This window comes from Melanerpes formicivorus, unplaced genomic scaffold (genome assembly GCF_026170545.1).
Source record: "Melanerpes formicivorus ecotype bairdi unplaced genomic scaffold, bMelFor1.0.p_v2 SCAF_13, whole genome shotgun sequence".
NCBI lineage: Eukaryota > Metazoa > Chordata > Aves > Piciformes > Picidae > Melanerpes > Melanerpes formicivorus.
In genome coordinates this window covers 1,055,097-1,069,975 of record NW_027142365.1, presented here as the reverse complement: position 1 = coordinate 1,069,975, position 14,879 = coordinate 1,055,097, and the positions used below count along the sequence as shown (strand labels likewise).

Genomic DNA, 14,879 nt, shown 5'->3' with positions numbered 1-14,879 from the left:
GTCAAAAGGCTGCATGACCACCAGGGAAGCACAAAAGGAAGTAACTGGACCCATGAGCAGGCTGTAGGTAACCCACAGTCTGTGATCAACACCAAGTGCTCCCCCACCAGATCACACAGAAAAGAGAGGACATGAATGCAGAGGAATGGAACCTCAGCAGACTGAACAGGACAAACAACCTTCAGTCAAGTCACTGGAGATGTGCAAGGGAACCCCATCAGTTCCCCATGGAACACTGAGCATAACCAAGACAAACAGAAGGGTTGGAGTAGTGGCAGTTCTCTTCCTCGGGGTACAAAGGCTCCCATGTGCTGTCCTGACCCAGTCTCTATAGAAGTTTGCTGCTGCCTCAGGGCTCCTATCAAGGATGTGACTGAGAAACTGCCATGCCTTGGACATCCCACTGACCACCCCACTGCAGCTGTTTCATGTGGGCACCAGTGACACAGCCAAGAGCAGTGTGAGGTCTACCAAGGATTACAAAGCACTGGGAGCAGTGGTGAAGGCCTCTGGAGCACAGAGAATCTGTTCATTGATCCTTCTGGTGAAAGTAAGGGGCATGGAAGGGGCTCAATGAGTTTTTTGCCTCTGTCTTCAATGGTAAGGGCTCTAACCACACCACCTGAGTTGCAGGAGGCAAGGACAGGGACTAGGAGAAAGAAGATCTCCCCACTGTAATAGATCAGATTTCAGACCATCTAATGAAGCTGAAGTTGCACAAGTCCATGGGACCTGACGAGATCCATCCACAGTCCCAAGGGCACGAGCAGATGAAGTTGCAAAATCATTTTCAATCACACTTTATAAAGTCATGGTGGTCTGGTTCCCACTGACTGGAAAAGAGGAAACCTAACCTCTATTTTCAAAAAAGGGAGATAAGGAAAACCTGGACATCTCCAGGCTGGCCAGTCTCCTCTCTGTGCCTGGCAAGATCATGGAGCAGATCCTCCTGAAGACTCTGCTGGAGCACGTGGGAAATGAAGAGGTGGTTGGTGGCAACCAACAGCTTCACCAAGGGCAAATCCTGCATGAAAGGTTTGCTGGCTTTTTATCACGGGGTCACAGCATGGCTGAATAAGGGAAAACCAACTCTCATCATCTTCCTGGGCTTCTACAGAGTGTTCAACACTGTCCTGCATGACAACCTGGTCTGTAAATTGCAAGGACAGAGATCTGAAGGATGTAGCACTCGCTGGATATGGAATTGGCTGGGTGGTTGCTCTAGAAGGGCTGTGATCCATAGCTTAGTGTTCAAATAGAGACCTGTGTCAGGTGGAGTCCCTCAGGGATCAGTAGTGGGACCAGTGCTGTTTAATATCTTTGTCAGTGACATGGACAGTGGGATCAAGGCACCCTCAACAAGCTTGCTGATGACAACAAGCTGTGTGGTGCAGTTTACACACTGGAGGGAAGGGATGGCATCCAGAAGGACCTGGACAGGCTGGAGAGGAGGGCCCGTGCCAACCTCATGAAGTTCAACTAGGCCAAGGGCAAGGTCCTGCACCTGGGCTGGGACAATTCCCAGCACAAACCCAGGCTGGGTGACAAGTGGATTGAGAATAGCCCTGCAGAGAAGGACTTGGGGGTGCTGGTGGATGAGGCACTTGATATGAGCTGGCAAAGTGCACTGGCAGCACAGAGAGCCAACCGTGTCCTGGGCCACATCGAAAGGAGCTCTTGGCACACCCAGGGCAGGCAGAGTGTCACTCACTGGTGCGAATGAGCTTGTGGCATAGCAGGAGAGCACTGTTACAGAAGCTCTTGCCACAGTCTGCAGTCAAGGGGCTTCTTGCTGGTGTGGATACGTTGGTGGTAGAGCAGGGTGCCTTTCTGGGTGAAGCTCTTGCCACACTCTGAGCAGCTGAAGGGCTTCTCCCCGGTGTGGATGCGCTGGTGGTTGACCAGGCTGTGTTTGCGGTTGAAGCTCTTGCCACACTCAGGACAGGCAAAGGGCATATTGCCACTGTGGATGCGCTGGTGGGTGACCAGGCTGCCTTTACTCTTGAAGCTCTTGCCACAGTCTGTGCAGGCAAAGGGCTTCTCAGCGCTGTGGATGCCCTGGTGGTTGACCAGGCTGACTTCGTCGCTGAAGCTCTTGCCACAGTCTGTGCAGGCAAAGGGATTCTCACCATTGTGGAAGCGCTGGTGGTTGACCAGGCTCATTTTGTGGTTGAAGCTCTTGCCACACTCAGAGCAGACAAAAGGCTTCTCACCTGTGTGGATGCGCTGGTGAGTGACCAGGCTGATTTTGTGGTTGAATCTCTTCCCACACTCGGTGCAGGCAAAGGGCTTCTCCCCGGTGTGGATGCGCTGGTGGCTGATCAGGCTGCGTTTGTTGTTGAGGCTCTTCCCACACTCAGAGCAGACAAAGGGCTTCTCACCAGTGTGGAGGCGCTGGTGGTTCACCAGGCTGATTTTGTGGTTGAAGCTCTTGCCACACTCGGTGCAGATAAAGGGCTTCGTTCCGGTGTGGAGGCGCTGGTGGTTGACCAGGCTGATTTTATGGTTGTAGCTCTTCCCACACTCTGTGCAGGCAAAGGGCTTCTCCCCGGTGTGCAGGCGCTGGTGGGTGACCAGGCTGCTTTTGCGGATGAAGCTCTTCCCACACTCTGTGCAGGCAAAGAGCCTCTCACTATTGTGGGTACAGCAGTGCTTAACTAGGTTGACTTTGTGGTTGAAGCTCTTCCCACAGTCAGTGCAGGCAAAGGGCTTCTCACCAGTGTGGATGCGCTGGTGAGTGACCAGGTTGCTTTTCCGGTTGAACCTCTTGCCACACTCAGTGCAGGCAAAGGGCTTCTCCCCAGTGTGGATGGGCTGCTGGGAGACCAGAGTGATTTTATGGTTGAAGTTTTTGCCACATTCAGCAGAGACAAAGGGCTTCTCATCAGTGTGGATGCACTGGTGGAAGGCCAGGGTGATTTTGGACATGAAGGACTTGCCGCACTCGGTGCAGGTGAAGGCTGTATTGCTGCTGTGGGTGCGCTGGTGGGCAACCAGGTTGCTTTTCTGGCGGAAGCTCTTCTCACACTCTGGGCAGGAAAAGGGCTTCTCACAGGTGTGGATGCGCTGGTGGGCGACCAGGCTGCGCTTATCATTGAAGCTCTTCCCACACTCAGAGCAGACAAAGGGTTTCTCACCTGTGTGCATGCGCTGGTGGCAGACCAGGCTGATTTTGTGGTTGAATCTCTTCCCACACTCACTGCAGACAAAGGGCTTCTCCCCGGTGTGGATGCGCTGGTGGCTGATGAGGCTGCGTTTGTTGGTGAGGCTCTTCCCACACTCATTGCAGGTAAAAGGCTTCTCTCCAGTGTGGATGCGCTGGTGAGTGACCAGGCTGATTTTGTGGTTGAATCTCTTGCCACACTCGGTGCAGGCAAAGGGCTTCTCCCCAGTGTGGATGCGCTGGTGGCTGATCAGGTTGCGTTTGTTGTTCAGGCTCTTGCCACACTCATTGCAGGTAAAAGGCTTCTCTCCTGTGTGGATGCGCTGGTGGTTGACCAGGCTGATTTTATGGTTGAAGCTCTTGCCACACTCAGTGCAGGCAAAGGGCTTCTCCCCAGTGTGGATGGCCTGATGAGTGACCAGGTTGCTTTTCTGGTTGAACTTCTTGCCACACTCAGAGCAGGCAAAGGGCTTCTCACCATTGTGGATGCGCTGGTGTTTGACCAAGCTCACTTTGTTGTTGAATTTCTTGCCACACTCAGAGCAGGCAAAGGGCATCTTGCCAGTATGTGAGTGCTGGTGGGCAACCAGACTGATTTTGTGGTTGAATCTCTTGCCACAGTCACTGCAGGCAAAGGGTTTCTCACCAGTATGGATGCGCTGGTGGCTGATCAGGTTGCGTCTGTTGTTCAGATTCTTTCCACACTCAGCACAGGTGAAGTTCTTCTCACTAGTGTGGGCGTGCTGGTGGTTGACTAGGCTGATTTTGTGGCTGAAGCTCTTGCCACATTTAGTGCAGACAAAGGGCTTCTTGCCAGTGTGGATCACCTGGAGGAAGGCCAGGGTGCTTTTGCACATGAAAGGTTTGCCACACTCAGTGCGGGTGAAGGGCTTCTTGCTGGTGTGGATGGCCTGGTGGGTGACCAGGCTGAATTTCTGACTGAACCTCTTGCCACATTCGGGACAGGCAAAGTGCTTCTCCCTGGTGTGGATGCGCTGGTGGAAGGCCAGGGCACATCTGTGCATGAATGGCTTGCCACACTGGGTGCAGGTGAAGGGCTTCTCCCCGCTGTGGCTGCGCTGGTGGGACACCAGGCTGCTCTTCTGGCGGAACCTCTTGCCACATTCATTGCATGCAAAGGGCTTCTCACCAGTGTGGATGGTTTGGTGGTAGGCCAGGCTGGCTTTATGCTTGAACCTCTCACCACACTCCGTGCAGGAGAAAGGCTTCTCCCCAGTGTGGAGGCGTTGGTGTAAGGCCATGGTGCTTTTGTACATGAAGCACTTGCCACACTCAGCGCAGCTGAAAGGCTTCTTGCCAGTGTGGACTTGAAAGTGTGTAACCAGGCTGAGTTTGTGTTTGAACCTCTTGCCACACTCAGTGCAGGCAAAGGGCTTCTCACTGCTGTGGCTGCGCTGGTGGGAGATCAGGTTGCCTTTGTGATTGAACCTCTTGCCGCAGTCCGTGCAGGCAAAGGGCTCCTCACCAGTGTGGATGCGCTGGTGAGACACCAGGGTACTTTTGTGGTTGAACCTCCTGCCACACTCGGTGCAGGCAAAGGGCTTCTCCCCGGTGTGGAGGCGCTTGTGGCTGACCAGGCTGCTTTTCTGGTGGAAGCTCTTCCCACACTCGCTGCAGGCAAAGGGCCTCTCCCTGCTGTGCACACGCTGGTGCCGAATCAGTTTGCTCTTCAGGCTGAAGATCTTTCCACACTCGCTGCAGGCAAATGAACCTTTGCCTGCATGGTCATGGGGAGGTGGCTGCTTGGAGACAGAGACTCTGGCTGTGCCCATCCTGCGGACAGAGGGAGCAGTCTGCACACCGCTGGATGCTGGAGCTGTCACCTTCTCCAGGCAGAGACCTCTGGGCTGGGGACTGAGGGAATCCCTTGAGGACAACATCCTCTGGCTCTCCACCACCTCTGACACCACTGCTGTCACCTCCTCCTTGGGCCTCCACTTGTCACCTGCCACAAAAAGGGAGTTGTGTCCTTAGCTGTGGCTCCAGAGCCTGCCCAGAGATCCCCTGCAGCTGCGTCCAGGCCTTCACCACAGACCTGCTCCCTTCCAGAAGATGTGAGCTGACCATCAAGAGCTGCCAGCTCTAGGTGGGATGACCTGCTCCAGGTGGCCATGTGCCTGGTGAGAAGCCTTCCCTTGCTCCAAGCCCAGCACGCTGGGACACTCCCCTCCTTCTGTCCCTCCAGGGCTCACCTGCTCCAGCACCAAGGCCAGGGCCCTCTGGGTCACCCGATCCATGCAGACGCCTCCTGCACAACTCCCCTTCAGGTTCCACCTTCACAATGACTTCAGGAACAGCATCACCTGCATGCAGACAGCACAGTGCTCCAGCAGGCACCGGCAGGGCACAAGCAGCCATGGACAGGGGCAGCCAGCACACAGCCCTCCTGCACCGGCAGCCTGCCAAGCGTTTGGTCCACCTGGCTGTGTCCCACCCCAGCCCCACTCACGGTCAGTGGGCTGCTGGGACACCTCCTCCTGCCGGGAGCCAGGATGGTGACCTCCAAACATCTCCTGCTCAGTTCCCAGCGGGGGCTCTGCCTGGATGCCTGGGCGGGGGGGGGAAAGGCACAGTGTGTACAGCCGCTGGAAACTGCCGCAGTCAGGCACGGCAGAACCCCAGCCCCAGCCCCAGCCCCCCCCGGCCAGCCGAGCCCAGGAGCTGACGCTGTGCTTACCCAGGGATCTCAAGAGCTCGCAGACATCCAGCATGACGCTGCGGTACAGCTCCTGCTGCTCCTCACTGATGGCCTCCCACTCGGCACGGCTCAGGTAGACGGCGACGTCCTCGAAGGTCACCGGTACCTGCCACACACCGACCCCAGCCTCCATCACACGCGGGGACAGCCTCAGCCACGGGGGACAAGGGGCTTGGCCGGCATCTATTAGCCGGGGGCTGCGGCCAGCCGGGGCAGAGCTCCCACCGGCACAGACTTAGAGCAGCAGAATCATGAAATGCTTCACATTGGAAGGAACCTTTTAAGGACACTTTGTCCCAGCCCCTGCAGTCAGCAGGAACATCTGCAACTAGAGCAGGTTGCTGAGAGCCCCAAGCACCCTGACCTGCAATGGTGTCAGGGATGAGGCATCTATGAGCATCAACACAGTTACTGTGACAGCTCCAGGTGGTCAGCAGGAGGGGCAGTGATTTATATGAACTGGCAATACAGTTACAGAAACCCCATATATCGTTTCCTGCCAGCCAGCAGGGAGGCAGCCCATGACCACTTCGAGTGAGGAAGCACCCATGGCATGTTGGTGATGAAAGGGACCTCTGGAGATCACCCAGTGCAACCAGCCCACCACAGCAGGGTCACTTACAGCTCACCAGCCAGGATCACAATGTCCAGGTGGGCTTCGAATCTTCCCAGAGGGAAACTCCAAAGCCTCCCCAGGCAGCCTGGGCCAGGGCTCCAGCACCTTTGCACCAACGAATTTTCTCCTACTGTTCAGATGGAACCTCCTGGGTTCAAGTCTGTGCCCATTGCCCCTGGTGAGTGGTGCATATTGGTACCCCACAGACCCTTCAGTTCTCGCTGAGCAATGATCAGATCCTCCCTCGGGCTGCTCTTCTCCAGGCTCAACAGCCCCAGGGCTCTCAGCCTCTCCTACTAACAGAGATGCTCCCGGCCTCTCTGCAATTAGCCATAGTACACAGCCGGTGTCACAGAGGGGACACTGTCACCAAGCGGGAGCGGAGCAGAGGGCTGGCGGGGGGCAACAGCACGAGAGAACTGGTGAGGGCAATACCGCGGAGGGGCTGGGGACACAAACATCGGGACGGGGATCACCTGGATGCGGGGCCGAGGAATTCAGAGCGAGCCGTGATGGCGGCTGCTGAGCGCACGCAGCAGGGCCCGCCCCGGCGGGGCGGCAGCGAGCCTGGCGGCTGCATCCACAGGCCCGGGGGCTAGGAGGCCTGGGCCCGGCCGGGTCGCTATCAGGAGGGGGTCGGCTCCTACCTGCCTCTGCCCTGCCATGGCGGACCGGGAGACCACAGCAGGGGCTCCCCGATCCTCTCCGGGGATCATCTCTCTCCGCCGAGGGGGCTTCGCTTCCTGCCGGGGATCCCCGCTTCCCGCCGACAGGTTCCCGCTGCCCCCCGGCAAGCCTCGCTCATCACGGCGCTTTCCCTGCTCCCCTCCGGGAGGCATCGTTCTCCTCGGCTACTCCTCTCCCCACGCCGCCACTGCGCCCTGCCTCACGCTGCCCCCTCCGGCACCTGCGACCCCGCAGGCTCCGCACCGCCAGGGACGCTTCGCTCCCCAGCCTCGCTCCCGCCCCCCGCAGCCACTTCCGGCCCCAGCCACGCCCCGCCCGGAAGTTCTGCCGGCAGCACGAGCCCCAAAGGCGCTGCCGGCCCCGCCCTCCCCGCCACGTGACCTGCAGCGCCACTCCCCTTGGCCCCTCCGCCGGCGCCGCGCGGCGTCACCAGCTACCCTCAGCGCCGCCGGCAGCGCTTCCCGCCCCCGCCACGCGCCCCCGCCCGGGACTCTGCCGCCACTCGGCTGCCTATGGCTGATCCCCTCCGGCACACCGCCCGCGGCTGCGGGAGGTGCCGAGCACCTGGGGCAGGCGGGGGGGGCAGACCGTGTAACACCGAGTGCGACCACGACAAAGAGGAGGGTTGGAATGACCCCGGATTGGGAGAACTTCTTACACAAGCAGCAGCATTTCCTTTTATTTCCTGCTGAGTAAGGCACAGGGGGCTTGCTCCCGGAAGTCGCACGGGCCCTGAGGTGAAGCTTTCCTGGCCCTTCCCGCAGGACCTTTCACAGAGTCACACCTACCTCATACCGTTATTCCTCCTTCCTGCCATCAGCTGGCGGTCTGGGACTCACCAAAGCAGTTGGATGCCTCTGCAAATAGCCTGGGGCCTCTCGCCCCCCTCCACCACGGCCACACTCACACTTAAGACTTATTTGTGTTTCAGCTTACGCAGTAAGCGAAGAAAACAGCAGGTGTGAGAAAGCAACCCTGTGCTGCGCCGTGGGGGGCACCTTCCCAGGCACTCCAAAGCGGGCAGGGAGCTCATGGGAAACAGAACCTTGCTCCTGAAATGCAAGGCTGGGGAGTGTGAGCTCACACCAAGAGGCTTAAGGTCTGATGTTGATTGGCAAGAGCAGAGGGCAACTCTCCTCCAAGGTGTACAAAGCCTCCCCTTTGCCAACCTGACCCAGTCTCTATAGAAGTCTGCTGCTGCCTCAGGGCTCCTATCCAGGATGTGGCTGAGAAACTGCCATGCCTTGGACATCCCACTGACCACCCCACTGCAGCTGTTTCATGTGGGCACCAGTGACACAGCCAAGAGCAGTGTGAGGTCTACCAAGAAGGATTACAAAGCACTGGGAGCAGTGGTGAAGGCCTCTGGAGCACAGGGAGTCTGTTCATCGATCCTCCTAGTTAAAGTAAGGGGCACAGAAGTGGACAAAGGACATTTTGCCCTCTGTCTTCAATGGTAAGGGCTCTAACCACACCACCTGAGTTGCAGAAGACAAGGACAGGGACTAGGAGAAAGAAGATCTCCCCACTGTAATAGACCAGATGATCAGATTTCAGACCATCTAATGAAGCTGAAGTTGCACATGTCCATGAGACCTGACAAGATCCATCCACACTCCTGAGGGCAAGAGCAGATGAATTTGAGAACCATGCCTCACAAGGACTCAGCTTGGCTGGGGTTCTCTCCTAACAGCACAGCTTGTGATTGCAGTGACCTGATCAGCAGGACTTAGGAGGAGAAGGGGAAGAATGGCACCATGCAGCCACCATCTCATTCCACATTCCTCCTCAGTGCCATGGAGACACAGAGCACGGCATGCCCAGCCAGCCTGTGCCCACTCTGCTCACCACATGTTTCTCAGCAGTGTTTTCTCTGCTCCCAGCAGGGTGCACAGGGAGCATTGCGGGGAGGACTCTCCTGCATGGCAGTGGTAGAGCATCCTGTCCTTGGCAAGCATGCTGCAGTGCACCATCGCTCCTTTTGGGGTAAGACCTTGCTGTGCTCAGGGCAAGGGTAGAGCTGCTGCACTGCATGGGGGAGCTGCTGGGTTCAGGCTCAAGCTCCTGACACTGTGTGCAGGCAGTGTCACCCAGAAGTGTGGGTGCGCTGATGGTTGACAAGTTGGAATTCGCGGGTGAAGCTGTTGCCGCACCCCGGGCAGGCGGAGGGCTTCTCACCGCTGTGGAGGCGCTGGTGGTGACCAGCTTGCTTTGATATTTGAATCTCTTACCACGCTCGGTGCAGGCAAAGGGCTCCTCACCAGAGCAGACAGCCTACTGCGAGACCACAGCGATATTATGGTTGAAGACTTTGTCACATTCAGAGGAGACAAATGGCTTCTCACCAGAGTGGATGCGCTGGTGAGTGACCAGGTTGTTTTCATGGCAGAAACTCTTGCCACGCTCATTGTAGGCAAAGGGCTTCTTGCCAGTGTGGCTGCACTGGTGGATGACCAGGCTGCGTTTCCACTTGAAGCTGTTGCCACACTCAGGACAGGCAAAGGGCTTCTCGCCTGTATGGATGTACTGGTGGCTGACCAGGCTGCTTTTGGATTTGAATCTCTTATCACATTCTGTGCAGGCAAAGGGCTTCTCACCAGTGTGGACACGCTGGTGGGTAACCATCTGGCTTTTCTGGTTGAAGCTCCTGCCGCACTCAGAGCAGGCAAAGGGCTTCTCACCTGTATGGATGCGCTGGTGGCTGACCAGGCTGGCTTTGTGGCAGAAGCTCTTGCCACACTCGGTGCAGGCAAAGGGCTTCTCCCCGGTGTGGATGCGCTGGTGGCTGATCAGGTTGCGTTTGTTGTTCAGGCTCTTGCCACACTCTGAACAGGCAAAGGGCTTCTCTCCAGTGTGGATGCGCTGGTGGTTGACCAGGCTGATTTTGTGTTTGAACTTCTTGCCACACTCAGTGCAGGCAAAGGGCTTCTCCCCAGTGTGGATGGGCTGCTGGGAGACCAGAGTGATTTTATGGTTGAAGTTTTTGCCACATTCAGTGGAGACAAAAGGCTTCTCATCAGTGTGGATGCACTGGTGGGTGACCAGATTACTTCTCTGGTTGAAGCTCTTCCCACAATCTGGGCAGGCAGTAGGCTTCTCTCCAGTATGGATGCGCTGGTGGCTGATCAGGTTGCCTTTGTTGGTGAATCTCTTGCCACACTCAGTGCAGGCAAAGGGCTTCTCACCAGTGTGGAGGCGCTGGTGGCTGGTCAGGCAGATTTTGTAATTGAATCTCTTGCCACACTCTGGGCAGGTGAAGGGCTTCTCGCCTGTATGGATGCGCTGGTGAGTGACCAGGCTGGACTTGTGGCTGAATCTCTTGCCACACTCAGGGCAGGCAAAGGGCTTCTCACCAGTGTGGATGTGTTGGTGGCTGATCAGGCTGTGTTTGTGATGGAAGCTCTTGCCACACTGATTGCAGACAAAGGGCTTCTCTCCTGTGTGGATGCGCTGGTGGCTGACCAGGGTCTGTTTGTTGTTGAATCTCTTGCCACACTCAGTGCAGGCAAAGGGCTTCATGCCAGTGTGGATGCGCTGGTGGCTGATCAGGCTGCGTTTGTGGTAAAAGATCTTCCCACACTCTGAGCAGGTGAAAGTCTTCTCACCAGTGTGGACATGCTGGTGATTGACCAGAGTCTGTTTGTGACTGAATCTCTTGCCACACTCTGTGCAGGCAAAGGGCTTCTCACCAGTGTGGGTGTGCTGGTGGCTGATCAGGCTGCGCTTGTGGTAAAAGATCTTCCCACACTCTGAGCAGGTGAAGGTCTTCTCTCCAGTGTGGATGCGCTGGTGGTACACCAGGCGGATTTTGTAGCTGAAGCTCTTGCCACACTCAGTGCAGACAAAGGGCTTCTTGCCAGAGTGGATCACCTGGTGGAAGGCCAGGGTGCTTTTGTGCATGAATGACTTGCCACACTCGTTGCAGACAAAGGGCTTCTCACCGGTGTGGATGCGCTGGTGGCTGACGAGTTTGGATTTCTGGATGAAGCTCTTGCCACACTCGGGACAGGTGAAAGGCTTCTCGCCGGTGTGGAGGCGCTGGTGGAAGGCCATGGTCCATTTGTACATGAAGCACTTGCCACATTCAGTGCAGGAGAAAGGCTTCTCCCCGGTGTGGAGGCGTTGGTGGAAGGTCATGGTGCTTTTGTACATGAAGCACTTGCCACACTCTGGGCAGCTGAAAGGCTTCTTGCCAGTGTGGACATGCTGGTGGGCAACCAGGCTGATTTTGTGTTTGAACCTCTTGCCACACTCAGTGCAGGCAAAGGGCTTCTCACTGCTGTGGCTGCGCTGGTGGTTGACCAGGGCCTGTTTGTGGTTAAACTTCTTGCTGCACTCCGTGCAGGCAAAGCGCTCCTCACCAGTGTGGATGCACTTGTGGGTGACCAGGGTCTGTTTGTGGTTGAACCTCCTGCCACACTCGGTGCAGGCAAAGGGCTTCTCCCCGGTGTGGATGCGCTGGTGGCTGATCAGGTTGCGTTTGTTGTTGAGGCTCTTCCCACACTCTGGGCAGGCAAAGGGCTTCTCTCCTGTGTGGAGGCGCTGGTGGGCGACCAGGCTGAGCTTGTGTTTGAACCTCTTCCCACACTCGCTGCAGGCAAATGAACCTTTGCCTGCATGGTCATGGGGAGGTGGCTGCTTGGAGACAGAGACTCTGGCTGTGCCCATTCTGCAGACAGAGGGAGCAGTCTGCACACCGCTGGATGCTGGAGCTGTCACCTTCTCCAGGCAGAGACCTCTGGGCTGGGGACTCAGGGAATCCCTTGAGGACAACATCCTCTGGCTCTCCACCACCTCTGACACCACTGCTGTCACCTCCTCCTTGGGCCTCCACTTGTCACCTGCCACAAAAAGGGAGTTGTGTCCTTAGCTGTGGCTCCAGAGCCTGCCCAGAGATCCCCTGCAGTTGTGTCCAGGCCTTCACCACAGACCTGCTCCCTTCCAGAAGATGTGAGCTGACCATCAAGAGCTGCCAGCTCTAGGTGGGATGACCTGCTCCAGGTGGCCATGTGCCTGGTGAGAAGCCTTCCCTTGCTCCAAGCCCAGCACGCTGGGACACTCCCCTCCTTCTGTCCCTCCAGGGCTCACCTGCTCCAGCACCAAGGCCAGGGCCCTCTGGGTCACCCGATCCATGCAGACGCCTCCTGCACAACTCCCCTTCAGGTTCCACCTTCACAATGACTTCAGGAACAGCATCACCTGCATGCAGACAGCACAGTGCTCCAGCAGGCACCGGCAGGGCACAAGCAGCCATGGACAGGGGCAGCCAGCACACAGCCCTCCTGCACCGGCAGCCTGCCAAGCGTTTGGTCCACCTGGCTGTGTCCCACCCCAGCCCCACTCACGGTCAGTGGGCTGCTGGGACACCTCCTCCTGCCGGGAGCCAGGATGGTGACCTCCAAACATCTCCTGCTCAGTTCCCAGCGGGGGCTCTGCCTGGATGCCTGGTGGGGGGGGGGGAAAGGCACAGTGTGGTGGGTTTGGTATTCAGCTCTCAACAAGAATTTGTAGAATTACCCCAAAATAAATCCTGAGACTAGCTCAGGATTTCTAAGGCAGTGGAACTATCTTTACAAGCAAACTAGTATCTAGGAACATGAAATGCAATGAATTTGTACAATGTATTTACAATACATCATGAACACAGAGACCCTCCTCTGGATAAAACCAGGGGGGCTCACAATAGCTACCCCTCCCCACACACCCCCACTGTACAAGGGAAAGAAAGGAGGAATCAGAGGACATAGCTTTGTTAGTACTTAGCCACAACAAAGAACACAGCCAAGGTCAGCACAGCCAAGCAGAAGCCACCAGCTACTATGAGCAAGAGCTGAGAAAAGAGCCAGGACACTTCATGCAAATAATTGCATGCCAGTTACCAGACCAAGGCCTTGTCATTATCCACCTTTTACATCCAATGCTAATTTATTTACCTTCCTACTATTTTCTGTGGGGTTGTTGTAGGCTTCAGCCTAAAACTACTTGTGGCAGGTTTAGGCTGCACCCAGAACATTTTCCACAGATGGAGCAGTAAAGTAGTGGAATGTAAATAAATGAGCACAGGATGTAAAAGGGAAAATAATGATAAGGTGTAAGGAGTCTCATTGGTCTGACATCGAACAAAGATCCTTGTGAACACCAACTCCTTCCCCTGCCTTCGCTCTGGCTGGTAGTAGCTTGCTGCTGACCTTGAATGCATCCTTGTTGTGTCCAAGCACTAACAAAATATTCTCTGGTGGGGGAAGGGAGCAGGGAGGAGGGAGCTGTTTCTACCCCCCTGGTTTTGTCCAAGGGGGTTCTTGTGTTGTTCATAAATTGCAAATGCATGTGGCTATTGTACACTTTGGCCACATGCTTTGCATTTTATATCTCTAGATTGTACTTTTGGTGTCAATATAGCTTCATCTGCCACCAGCTGAGCTGCTCTGGCAATTTCACGTTGGGGGGGAAATTTCAACCCACCACACTACCAGGCACAGCGTGTACACCTCGTGGAAAATATGGTGGAACCCCAGCCGCAGCCCCCCGGCCAGCCGAGCCCAGGAGCTGACGCTGTGCTTACCCAGGGATCTCAAGAGCTCGCAGACATCCAGCATGACGCTGCGGTACAGCTCCTGCTGCTCCTCGCTGATGGCCTCCCACTCGGCACGGCTCAGGTAGACGGCGACGTCCTCGAAGGTCACCGGTACCTGCCACACACCGACCCCAGCCTCCATCACACGCGGGGACAGCCTCAGCCACGGGGGACAAGGGGCTTGGCCGGCATCTATTAGCCGGGGGCTGCGGCCAGCCGGGGCAGAGCTCCCACCGGCACAGACTTAGAGCAGCAGCACCTCCGGGGCACAATTCTGCATCTTCAGAGAGCAGCAGCACAGTCAGACGCTGCCTGCAGCTGGCGCCTGTTCCGAGGGCAGCCCCCGGCAGCCCCTGCCCTGGGGAGGGGAGCACAGAGCAATGGAATTAAGGAACGCTTCAGACTGGAAGGAACCGGCCCTCTCAGCAGCTTGCCAGCAGCCACTGGACTCTCTCCAGTGGTTCCCAGTCTCGCCGGAACTGGGGAGCCCAGGGCACAGCAGAGGGGGAACTGCTCGTAGCAGCCAGCCACAGCGCACAGCCAATGTCACAGAGGGAACAATGTCAAAGCGCGGAACAGGGCAGGGAGCTGGCGAGGGACAACAGCAGAGGAGAGCTGGAGAAGGCAATGTCGTGCAGGGGCTGGGGCAGACATACCGGGACGGGGAGAGGCATAACCGGGGGGCGAGGAAATCAGAGCGATCCAGGATGTCGGCTGCCGAGTGAACACAGCACGACCCCCCCCAGCGAGGCGTCAGGGGGGCGATGTCCGGCGCCGAGGAGGACAGGGCCGGGTTAGTCCCTTGTCAGCCAGGGCCGGGGACCCGCTGCCTACCTGCGTCTGCCCTGCCACGGCGGATGGGGAGGCCCCGGCGGGGGGGTCCCCGCTCCTCTCCGGGGCTCCTAGCTCCCCGCCGGTCGGGATCCTTAGTCCTTCCGGCAAGCCTCGCTCATCACGGCGCTTTCCCTGCTCCCCTCCGGGAGGCATCGTTCTCCTCGGCTACTCCTCTCCCCACGCCGCCACGGCGCCCTGCCTCACGCTGCCCCCTCCGGCACCTGCGACCCCGCAGGCTACGCACCGCCAGGGACGCTTCGCTCCCCAGCCTCGCTCCCGCCCCCCG

At 57.2% G+C, this 14,879-nt stretch overlaps 2 protein-coding genes across 2 annotated transcripts; both read right to left on the bottom strand.

The window, feature by feature from the left end:
• Positions 1-62: 62 nt before the first annotated feature.
• LOC137444790 (zinc finger protein 850-like) lies at positions 63-14,772 on the bottom strand. The gene is given in 7 exon segments (XM_068145775.1): positions 63-1,773; positions 1,775-4,901; positions 9,615-12,026; positions 12,274-12,384; positions 12,531-12,629; positions 13,748-13,874; positions 14,594-14,772. Coding segments are annotated over 7 exon segments (6,099 nt in total). The 5' UTR covers positions 14,747-14,772; the 3' UTR covers positions 63-1,703.
• LOC137444789 (zinc finger protein 543-like) lies at positions 5,138-7,462 on the bottom strand. Its single transcript, XM_068145774.1, has 4 exons — positions 7,146-7,462; positions 5,862-5,988; positions 5,634-5,732; positions 5,138-5,487 (listed from the first exon to the last, which is right to left on the bottom strand). The coding sequence occupies exons 1-4, from the start codon at positions 7,335-7,337 to the stop codon at positions 5,267-5,269; spliced, it is 639 nt and encodes a 212-aa protein (XP_068001875.1). The 5' UTR covers positions 7,338-7,462; the 3' UTR covers positions 5,138-5,266.
• Positions 14,773-14,879: the final 107 nt, after the last annotated feature.

Bases quoted from the DNA above. Each gene is read 5' to 3' on its own strand.
- LOC137444789 (XM_068145774.1), bottom strand. From the start codon at position 7,337: ATGCCTCCCGGAGGGGAGCAGGGAAAGCGCCGTGATGAGCGAGGCTTG. The intron at 5,733-5,861 runs GTAAGCACAGCG...CCCCCCGCCCAG, and splicing joins CGAGCTCTTGAGATCCCTGG to GCATCCAGGCAGAGCCCCCG. The intron at 5,488-5,633 runs GTGAGTGGGGCT...GTCTGCATGCAG, and splicing joins GTCCCAGCAGCCCACTGACC to GTGATGCTGTTCCTGAAGTC.